Source organism: Leuciscus leuciscus (assembly GCF_965113295.1).
Source record: "Leuciscus leuciscus genome assembly, chromosome: 15".
NCBI lineage: Eukaryota > Metazoa > Chordata > Actinopteri > Cypriniformes > Leuciscidae > Leuciscus > Leuciscus leuciscus.
In genome coordinates, this window is record NC_138739.1 from 21,622,954 (window position 1) to 21,634,166 (window position 11,213).

The following is an 11,213-nucleotide window of genomic DNA, read 5'->3' on the forward strand; positions in this document are numbered from 1 at the left end:
TCTCATTCATTTTAACAAATGAAGCCATTTCTTTGATTTAACAACTCCTGAAGAGTACGCTGTGGTTTTTATTCAAACTGTCACAGTCATGAAAAGATTTTAGCGAACTTAGGATTTTAGAGAACTCAAATCAAAAACGGGGAACTTCATATCATGTTCAGAGACGAGAAGTCCAGTCAGCAGGAAGTAATGAAGCCCTGTGATCATCTGTGAAGAGCATTAGAGAATCATCTGAGTGAAATAAGAGCTGCTATCAAGCTAATGCATTACGGGAAAGACAGAGAGAGAAAAAAGAGAACTGCTTTTTCATCATGATAAAATGGTTAATATGTCGTTTTGAAAGTTGTGGTGTACAAAGGCAGTGTAAAAAAAAAAAAGAAAAAAAAAAGACATAGAGAGTTCAAATAACCATGTGTCAATGGAAAAGACAAAAAAAAAAAAAAAAAAAAAAAACCTGACATAGTTGATGCACAAGCCCACATGGTAACCTGCTATTATCGGAAGCTGACTTAACAGTTTGGAGTTTAATTTACAGTAAATAGTCATGCATATTTACTCCAGGCCATCCAGTAAACGATTTTAATCCATGTTTTGAATATTATTCCCACAACTTTTTAATCTGAAAACTAGTTTAAGACAGGAGGACTTTGAAGTAATGTTATGACTAAAAACACAGTAATTTTGCTGCTGAAATGCAGTAACTGTCCTTGAGCTTGATTCACTCGAGATCATTTTGTAATCAAATTGCTGATAGTAAAAGACAGTTTTTTAACAGAAGATTTCTCAAGGGCTGAATGAAATTTGAATGTTCCCGAAATAATTGATTTGCCTCGCCACCTTTTCTAATTATTCCCACGATACGCATTTAAAGTTCATTGTTCTTACAACTGGAGAAACATGCGCTTTCAGTGAGATATAAGGATAATCTGCAGTTGCAGTGACTCGCTCAAGGCCTCAGATGGTCTATTTTAACTCTGAGTGGAATCGACATGAGGCTCTTCATGCACTGTGACACACTCAGTGTCAGAGTCAGAGCGAGATCTTCTGTGGTCTGGTTTATATAGGACAGGGGTCTTCGCATGCACTGAACCCATGTGGTTTTGTTTTGTTTTTGGTAAATGTACACCAGTTAAATGAAAGCTTGTCTATAATGGGATGTATGTGGTTGGTGTTTCTGCATTTGGGCATTTGGCCACTTCTGTTCTCAAGCTCATGACCTACAAATAAGTTTGAGTTGAAAACGTTACTATATGTAATTATTTATTTTTAAGTTTTGAACCTCTCTCTCTTTTTCTGCATAATTTAAGATTTTCAGGTCAATTGTATCAATGTCCTCTTGCTTCATGCAAAATATAGGCTATGAATGATGTTAAAGATTCATTACATGCTCAGCCTAGATCTCCAAAACATCAGGTGGCAGTGTGAGTACACAGATATCCTGGGTCAGAATAATACACTTTCCTCTTATTTTGACCTTCTGTTTCCTTTTTTATATCATAACTGTACATTATGATGATATCCATGTTTGCATGGAAATTTGGGCAGGCCGGAAACCATTTATTGTAATGATATTCAGCATTAATCACACACCACTGTTAATTCTGATGAATACAGATAACACTTTGTGTTTGTACATTGCTCAACAGGAAATAGTGGGCTACCAGAACCCAATGTGTCAAAAAATCTCTAGAGGTGTGAATAATGAATAGAGGTGTCAATATTGATTACATCTTTTTTTTTTTTTTTTTTACAATTTTTTTTTTTTTGGGGACTTTTTTGATGTTGTTTATATGTTTATGCTGTTTTAATCTGCTTTAAGACAACCCATGTGAAATTTCATAATGCTCTTCCTCTTCTTATTCTGAATCAGTTTCTGGTTCAAGCATAGGCCTATAGGCTAGGCTATATGAATTAAATCAATATTTCCACTCTCCATTGTGTAGAGATTAGTTGACCCAGTGGATCAGGTAATCTGAACTGTGGAGGCAGGGACTCATTTGTATATTAATGAATCCTCATTTACTAAAACAAGCTAGGGTGTAGAGTAATTCAAGCTATTTAAGGCATGAAAAAAATATTCTCGTCACATGAACATTTTTTAAATATGTAATTTTGGTTATCAAAGATGAGTTTTAAGAGATAAAATTGACTATAGGGGGACTTTAAATAAACAAGTGCATACTCAAAAACTTTAGATAAGTGCACCGCGAAATATCGCGGAATAAGTCCCGCTTTCTAAAAGAGCCAATCGCCAATTTGCTGCCGTTAGAAGCTCTGTTGCCATAGAAACAGTCGCTTAGGACCGTACATTAGCCGTTCCAGCCTGAAATATACGTTTTTTAACGCTATTTTTTTTGCATAAAAAAAATAAAATAAAAATAAAAACATTTAACTGTTCATTTGACTAGATTTTTAGATTCTTAGATTTTAGATATACCGTATTGTTTAATAATCAAAGATGCTTTTTCAACACATGTAATTTTATGGTGAAATTAAATAGTTTTAAATTAAGATCAAATAATTCAGAATCTCTATAAGCGCTGTAGCCTACAGCTGCAGGCAATGATACGTCATCTCGTCTTCCTCTGTGAGCACGAGCAGCAGACAGACACATTCAGAGAAACACGAAGTTTTGAACAGTGCTTTGCTTAAAAAAACTGTTTCAACGGCGCTATGAGGACTTTGTTTATCAGAAATCGTTTGGACATGTTTTGAGGAATATGATTTTAAACACTGATTTCATCTGTCTATACATTTTGATCACAAATGGTAAGTCGGATTTAATCTCATGCAAAGCGCGGTCACGACTGGAACAGCCCAACAACAAATCTATAAATCCGCATAAATACATTTCTACTTTCTAAATGGGTTGTTATTCAACTTTTTTTTTTTTCTTTTTTTTTTTTTGGTTTCAGGTAGAAACACCAAATTTAACTTTTCAACTTCATTTAATAAAACATAATACATGCCTTCCTACTTTATTTATTTGTTTGTTTGTTATGATAAAGAACATTCATTTGTTTGAATCAGTTTCAGGTGTGTTTGGTGATTCAGATGAAGTGAAGTCAGTGTCAGTGACTGAGGGAGATTCTGTCTTTCTAAACACTGATGTTCAAGTACAGAGAGATGATCAGATACTGTGGATGTTTGGACCTCAAGACACTCGAATAGCTGAAATCTTTAAAAGGGACCAGATAAACTTTGTATCTGTCAGTAATGATGGAATATTCAGAGACAAACTCCAGATGGACAATCAAACTGGATCTCTGACCATCAGAAACATCAGATCTGAACACTCTGGACTTTATAAACTACAGATCATCACAAGCAGAAGAACTTCATTCAAGAGATTCAATGTTACTGTCTATGGTGAGTAAACGGTATGAATCATATCACAAATGCTATCATTTCTGATATGATAAATGATAATTCAAATGCCCAAAATTGCAGCCAAAATTACTTGCAAATTGTTTAAATAATGAATAAGATATGATATGCACGATAATTGTTCAAATGATCAATGGTATTTTAGTTTAGATGCAGGCATTTCTCTTTTTTCAGCCTTTAATTCACATTTTTGGTTTCTTTTTGATTAGACTTGCAAGAAAACATCTGCATCATGTTATTTTGTTGTTGATTTTTGATAATAATTCTGATATAAAGCCTTCATAACGTTTTTCAAAATCTTTCAAAACTTGCACCTTGGAACCTATTTCACAGTGTGTGTTCTCGAGCCACCAAACACTGCTGTCGTGAAGTGAACAGCCAGAACACATTAAACGTTTTCTGTTTTCGGGAAAAACGGTGTTGTGTTAGCAGCCCTAAGTTAATAACTAATGATCTTTACAATGAGAGTGAATCAATCATAACTAACTTTAGCTGGACAATAACTTTATTCTAGAGCTGCTGTAAAGCCAAAACAATCTCTGTTACTTTAATTTCCTATCACTGTAAAGCTGCTTTGAAACAATCTATATTGTTAAAAGCGCAATATAAATGAAGGTGACTTGACTTGACTTCATGTTATTTTCATGTTTTCCAGCTCCTCTACCCATTCTTGTAATTGCCAGTAACTCTTCAAACTGTTCATCATCATCATCATCATCATCATCAAGATCATTAGTGTCCAGATGTTCACTGGTGTGTTCAGTGTTGAATGTGAGTGATGTGACTCTCTCCTGGTACAAAGGAATCAGTGTATTGTCCAGCATCAGTGTGTCTGATCTCAGCATCAGTCTCTCTCTACCTCTGGAGGTGGAATATCAGGATAAAAACACTTACAGCTGTGTGATCAACAATCCCATCAGCAAGCAGACCATGCATCTGGATATCAGTGAACACTGTCACACATGTGAAGGTACGTCAACGCTGAGATTATGTTCTTCTGACCTGTATTGATTGTAATATTTTGTCGGTTCATCTTTGTGAGCTATAACCTCAACACAATTTCAGTATATTCAAGTATTTTTTTTAAACTGTACCTTTTGTTTGCCTATTGGGTTTTACATTATACTTAAAACGCCTGGGGCCAGTTGCATAAACATATCATGTTAAGACAGTGTCTGGATGACCCACACTTGGAGTTAGTCAAGGGGCAGACAATCTTACTTTCTGCCATCAATTTTGGCCAATCTACGTTTTTAACATACTTAAAAAAGTTATGAACAGTCTTAAAGAAAACAATTTAATGAAGAATGCCTAGTTCACACTACACAACTTTAAACGTTGGCAGATCGCTGTGCTGTTTAGACAACATGCCTTGCTCTGGAGTCTGGAAGTCGTTGTGGTGTTCACACTACGTGACACTACGTAAATGATCTGCAACAGGGGGTTACACACTACACCAGCTGACAACAACTCTGTCACCCAACGACTCTATCCGGTCCCCAAACCACGTTTTGTCACGAAAACACACACGAGAAGTGGAATGGAAAATGACGCAAAATAGTAGTTGTCTATTTGAAAATCGATGGTGGGACAAAATTGCCGGTGCACGTTGTTTGCACAATGATCTGTGTAGAACCCCGAAAAAATAAAATAAAAAAATAATATGGGTGAAAGGATGGATAAGCACACGTGGGCAGCTGGGATTGTCTGTGCTACAGAGAGAGTTGTAGGTGAGTAAAACATGTTAATGAAAATTGTGGTTTGGCAACGATGGTTACAAATACAAAAGGCTTGTGTAATGTGATAACAAGCTGATCATTGGCTGTTGCTCGTCGCGACACTTGACACCAAAGGCCAGCGAGTGTTTTTGATGCATCGTTTAGTATTTCACACATAAAGATTGGCGAGCGTGGATCACCCGCAGATCGGACTTAAATCAGGCTTACTTGTAAAACTAGTCTTAACGGTTTATGCAACTGGCCTCTGGTGTTAAAACTCTCTGAACAAAGACTGGTCACCATCATGTCAAGCTAAACTATTTTTAAGAGTTTCTCCAGTTGTGTAATATATTAAATTATCTCCCTGATCTGCTGTTTTGTGTCTCAGTTTGGCAGGACTAATGTAAACTACATACTGTTTTCTGTTTGTTCATTACAGAACAGAGTCACCATTCATATATCCCAGTGGTAGTTTTATCGTTATTGCTGGCCATTGCAGTTTCTGGAGGGTTCTGTGTGTTCTGGTACATCAAGAACCGTAAACAAGCAACACCAAGTGGTAAGTATTACTGAAGTTGAAATTAGTCTTTTGTGAATCACCATTTCAGTTTCATGAATAATTTTGATAGTTAAAATGTGATTATTATCAAAACAGTTGAAACTGAAGAAATACATTATGCTACAACAACATTCTGTGCACGTCATGTACAGAATACGGTAAGATACAGTGTTGCTGTGTGCGTTGTGTCTCGCTGCCTGCAGTAAAGCTCCACACCAGTGCATTGATGGATCATTCATGATCATTCACAAATCAAATCTCAGTGCCTGTCTGTGCTTGCTTTCTTATCATAGCCTAAGCAAAGATTCTGCTCTATGTTAAGATGAATTATAGATGATTTTGGATTTAATGCTCGTGATTCATTTAAAGACTTCATCTGAATCAGTACACCGCTTTCTGCTTAAAAGGGTTTGGCTATTTCAGTTACACCTATTGTATTACAGTTCCGCAAATCTTCACAAATCTGACTGGAAAGAAATAGATTAGAATGACAAATTGTTCAAAAGCAACATACTGAAAAGACGGCAGTTGAACAGTTAAGAAACCTGTTCTACCTGTGATTAAAGGATCCTGTTCTACCTGTGATTAAAGGATCCGGTATTTAGCACTTTTGAGACTCTTTTCTGGTTTGTTGTGGATGAACTATGGACACAGAAATTTTGACGATGGGTCCTGTCTCGACTTTTTGACTCGTTTAGAATCGCCTTTGACCGCTTCAGAGTGGCTGGCTACGGGCATGCACAAACATAAAACAACCCTTAACGTTCGTTTTCAAAACTGTGCAACTCACCGAGTGGTTAGTGATGTTCGTTGATGATTAAAAACAAATATATCGGCGCAATGTATGATTTCAATCCGTGTTATTTGCTATAGTGGAACAATTTTTTTCAGATACCTCACAACCGCGTATAAACTTCCGCTCGATATTTGAGTCTGAAGCGCAGTAATATCAACGAGCAATGAGTCCTCCAACAGAAATCAATGGGATTTTACAAAATGCTAAAGTATGTAGCCATATTTCGCTACGCTACTTGTTTTGGAACATCAACGAACACCACTAACCACTTGGTGAGTTGCACAGTTTTGAAAACGAACGTTAAGGGTTGTTTTAAGGACACGTTTGTGCATGCCCGTAGCCAGCCACTCTGAAGCGGTCAAAGGCGATTCTAAACGAGTCAAAAAGTCGAGACAGGACCTATCGTCAAACTTTCTGTGTCCACCACTCTAGTTCATCCAAAACAAACCAGCAAAGAAACTCAAAGTGCTAAATACTGGAATTATCCTTTAACAAATCAGCCCAAAAAAGAAAGAAAACAATCTGTTTTGAAAAATCATGCAGTTAGTCAATAGGTTTTTGCATTGTTGTAAATGTCCCTGTAAGTTACTATGAAGGGATGTTCCATCAAACACCTGTTCGCACTTGCCAAACAAAGACACAGAATGGTGACAAATTTTTGTTTCCTTTGCTGTTTATATTTACTTGCAAATAGATGTTTAGTGAAGATCTGAAAGGACACAATTATTCTAATCACTATTATCTAACATAAATATAATATTATCAAGCTTAATTGATATTGATATCATATACGTATCTTTAATGATGTTGTTATACGCCCTTTGATTGAACATCCAGAGGAAGACTTTATTGCTGTTGTCTTTTGCTGCTTTACTGTATCATATCTAAAATCTTGTGATTTGTGAGTTTCTTTGAATGTTCGTAGTGTGCATATACTTGCATGATCACATATCTCTGTGTGCAGATCATGTCATGTATGTTCTAGATTGACTAGATGCATGAAAACTTGGTTTTCATAGACATCTCAGTTGTAAGATGTTCTGCTACCATTTTTTCTTTTGTCATTGTCAGTTTTGATGATGAACCATCTCATTCAGGGATTTGGATTCTGATTTGATAGGAAACACAATTGTTAGGCACAATATCTCTTTCAGAACTTCCTCTCCAGTATAAAACGACTATTCATTCACACTGAGCCACAAAAACAGTCAAGTTCTGAACTTCTGCATTTGTGTCACACAAAAGAATGCATTAAAGTAGATTTACAGAGTGTAATCAAAAGTTGCACTGAGGAAGATTTACAGGAATGGATGAACATCTTGTTTGGGTTTATAGAGCGGATGCCACTGTTCTTGAAAGAGAAATTTCAGGCAAAATTACAGTTTGGGTGCAGAGCATCTTACTTTCAACTTTATTAATCATGATAGACCAATGTTTTTGATGGATTTCTTGTAATTTGTTATTCTCTGAAAGATTAACCTCTTTTTCCAGTTTTGCATCTGTTCATCAACACTGTTCCTGATTTTACTTTTGTGTTTTCTTACAGAAATGCAAAGAAGATGATGAAGTAGTGTACTCAAGTATTATGACCTAATGAGCAAAATTACTTTTTTTACTAAAATTACTAGAGCAGTGTTTCTCAACTAGAAGCTCATGACCCAAATATTGTTCAGAGGGAAGCAATGCTGCATGCAAGTGTAAAAATATTTCTAACCTTACTGTAATCATAGATACTGTAAGGGAAACAGTTTGGAAGAAAACCCTGTCATATTCAGCAAATTTAATGTTAATAATAAATATGAAGCTCACTGTAATACTATAACGTAACCAGTACAAGTATTTCTAGTATTACTAATTTCACTTTAGTATTATTAACAATTTCTAATGTAAAATCTGGGCCTGGAAATTAAAACAGTTTAGAATTACTGAAGCAGAATGGAAATTTTTTTTTTTTTTTTGTTATTTATTTGCACACTGCCATCTTATTGTGTTATTGTCAGTTATGACCTGTAAAAAAGTGGATTGAATAACAGCTTCATAATCCTACAAGAACTGCCTATGAAGCGTGAAAACCTGTCTAGACCTGAAATGATTCTTGAGCTTGTGCTTCAGCTGTCTTAAAAACAACTGTCAGCGTTTGTGTATTTTCCCATATTTCAGCATTATTTCATGAACGTTGTACTGAATGGAATGCAACAGAATAAACAATTTCATTTCACTTTAAGAAGCGTTTATTATTAAATCACTTTTCTTATACTATTTTCTCAAACCTAAAACAATCTAGTCCCTGATAGCTTTTAACATAACAAACACTAAATTACACAAAAAAAAAATAATGAATTGAGTTCTTCCATCCAGTTAACATTAAAACTAGTTTGCTTTAATCTAAATATCACTTGAGCAGTTAAAGCAGTTTTCCTGCGTGATAGGACATGTTTCCACAGGTTTGGCTCTTCTCCAAGGCGGGAACACTGGAATGTTTTCCACCCTCATTATACAGGTATTACTGCAGCACGTAGCCATGGGTGGAGTGTAAAGTCCAGCTCCCCCTCTCTGGATATACTGGTAAAATGGGAATAAAGGTGGAGTGATGGTCCAAACCACATGCTAATCCTACCCAAAACTTCCTCCACCTATTACATCCACAAAGGTAGAGCTGGACCTCATTTGGCACCACATGTTCAAACGGGTTGTATAAATGGTCCATACCCAACCACACGTCTAAATTTACCCCCACTAACTTGAGGCACAGGCTCCTCCCACTTGAAGTGTCAGCGATACAGTATATTCTTGGCATTCCCTGCTTTTCATGCTGTAGAACTGTACAGAATAATATTTGTGAAACTCGCAGGATTATGATTTACATATATTTTTCTATTGTGTTCTTTTGGTCTAGTTTAGAGTAGAATCACTATTTCACAGAGATGCATTGTTGTAGTCACAGAACAAATGAGTTACACACCAGTAAATGTCATAGCAAAACCAATCCATCATTCAGAACAATAAAAACACCCAGCATAATAGTGATGGTAGAAAAGAAGTTGATTGAAAGAGCCCGAAACACTGTACACTAGCGACACCTGCTGGTCAAAATTGTAAATGCAACGAGAACACAGCCATAACAGAGCCATTGGAAGGCAAGCCAGCAACCTTTAGCCAAAAAAAAAAAGTTTTTTTTTTAATGAATATCAATGAAGGAGAGGCAATACTTTTGTTGGGAACTATATGCTGATTTTATCTTGATAAAACAGGTACGACTCAACAGCATTACCACTAGCAAATGTGTAATAGTATTTAATAGGCGGCGTTGTGTAATATTGAGTGATATTGTATACTGTCTAAAGAAAATAAACAATATTGATGTTGGCTTTCAACTTTGACCAATTATAATAAAACTTGAATGACTGTGACTGCCATGCACTATGCTGATATAATGCAACTTAATGAATAAAGAGAAAATTAATGATTTAATTATATACATATAGTCTTTAATTACAAAATGTATAAATTAATGATGTGTGATCTCTGTGGCTTCCAGGTTTCAACAAATAAATTAGACCTGAATTTTAATGATATATGACTGCTGTGTATGCCTAATAATGACAACACTTTTTAAATGAACGAAGTTAAACAAAATATAAAGCTTGTAATAAATGTATTCTTTCTATGGCTTCCAAATTTCTACACTTAAATTACAATTACGTTTTTAGTGACTTGTATCAGTGCTATGTATACCCAATAAAGCTGTCTTAAATGAAGATCCAAATCTAATCTTAAATGTGGTTGTAACAAGGTTAGATGTTATGGCAAGGAGGAGGCGGGAACCGGCGAACAATCAATGATTTTAATAAAAAATAAACAAATACAAAAACGAAAGTAAAGACAAAAACAAAACATCAAATAAAATCCAGGCCTAGCCTCTCCTTCACTGTCTTCACTCCTCCGTGAGATACGAGACCGGTGCGCCTCACAGGTGTCGCTCATCAATGATCCCACCACCGGCCTCGTCCTGCTCGCCACCGTGGTTTTATACGCACTGTAGTAACCAGTAATCTACAGTTAAAGGTGCATTGCGCAACTTTCCATGTTAAAAATACCCGTTTTCTAACCCATACATGCTTAAACAATTGCCTGATGGGCTGAATGAGCCCTTCTCTGATCACTGCGATTGTCTCTATAATCCTGTACAGTAAAATAAATAAGAGGGATTCGGGTCGGAATTTGAGACTGGGCGTGACGTCATGCGCGTTCACGCTCACCTGGCTATGGTAGGTTTGTGTATTCGCCGCCATTCTCCGTAGAAGATGGATTCTAAGAGACCGGCTTGTAGTTCATTTCAAACACCAACGCAAACTCCACGTAAGATAAAAAAAAGAAAACTTTAGTCTAGTGACAAAAGACACTCTGGTTGCAGTTTCGCTTGCCGCCAGAGGGGGCATAGTTCTGCAAAAACTCAGAGACTTGCGCAATGCACCTTTAACAAGCTATTCGCGTAACAATTTTACAGCTCGGCGAAGCACATTCTACAAACATTGCTGTCTATTGAATCACTGCATAAAAGATAATGCTGATGAATAAATGCTGATTAAACATGGAGTAAAAGGATATAATAAGGCAAAGGGAAGGCGATGGAGCATAAGAATCCACTCCGTTCACTATTATAAAATGTTTAAATATAAATTGAACAAAATATAAAAATCATAATAAAGCATGATTTGGTATTATATCATGAAGTAAACATTTATACAAGAAC

The 11,213-nt window shown here is 36.0% G+C and overlaps 1 protein-coding gene and 1 long non-coding RNA gene across 3 annotated transcripts; both read left to right on the forward strand.

The window, feature by feature from the left end:
• Positions 1 to 2,374: 2,374 nt before the first annotated feature.
• LOC309475668 (uncharacterized protein) lies at positions 2,375 to 5,538 on the forward strand. Of its 2 annotated transcripts, none has more exons than XM_082138576.1 (3): positions 2,375 to 2,769; positions 3,031 to 3,369; positions 4,043 to 5,538. In XM_082138576.1, exons 1-3 carry the CDS (start codon positions 2,721 to 2,723, stop codon positions 4,396 to 4,398), a joined length of 744 nt encoding a protein of 247 aa, XP_081994702.1. In that variant the 5' UTR covers positions 2,375 to 2,720; the 3' UTR covers positions 4,399 to 5,538. The 2 variants fall into 2 exon arrangements, with proteins under 2 accessions (XP_081994702.1, XP_081994703.1); XM_082138577.1 differs by having other exon boundaries at positions 2,381 to 2,769; positions 3,037 to 3,369.
• A 290-nt stretch (positions 5,539 to 5,828) lies between these two features.
• On the forward strand, positions 5,829 to 10,218 carry LOC309475683. Its single transcript, XR_014197755.1, has 2 exons — positions 5,829 to 6,236; positions 6,961 to 10,218. It is a non-coding gene; the product is annotated as an uncharacterized lncRNA (long non-coding RNA).
• The last annotated feature ends 995 nt before the right edge of the window (positions 10,219 to 11,213 follow it).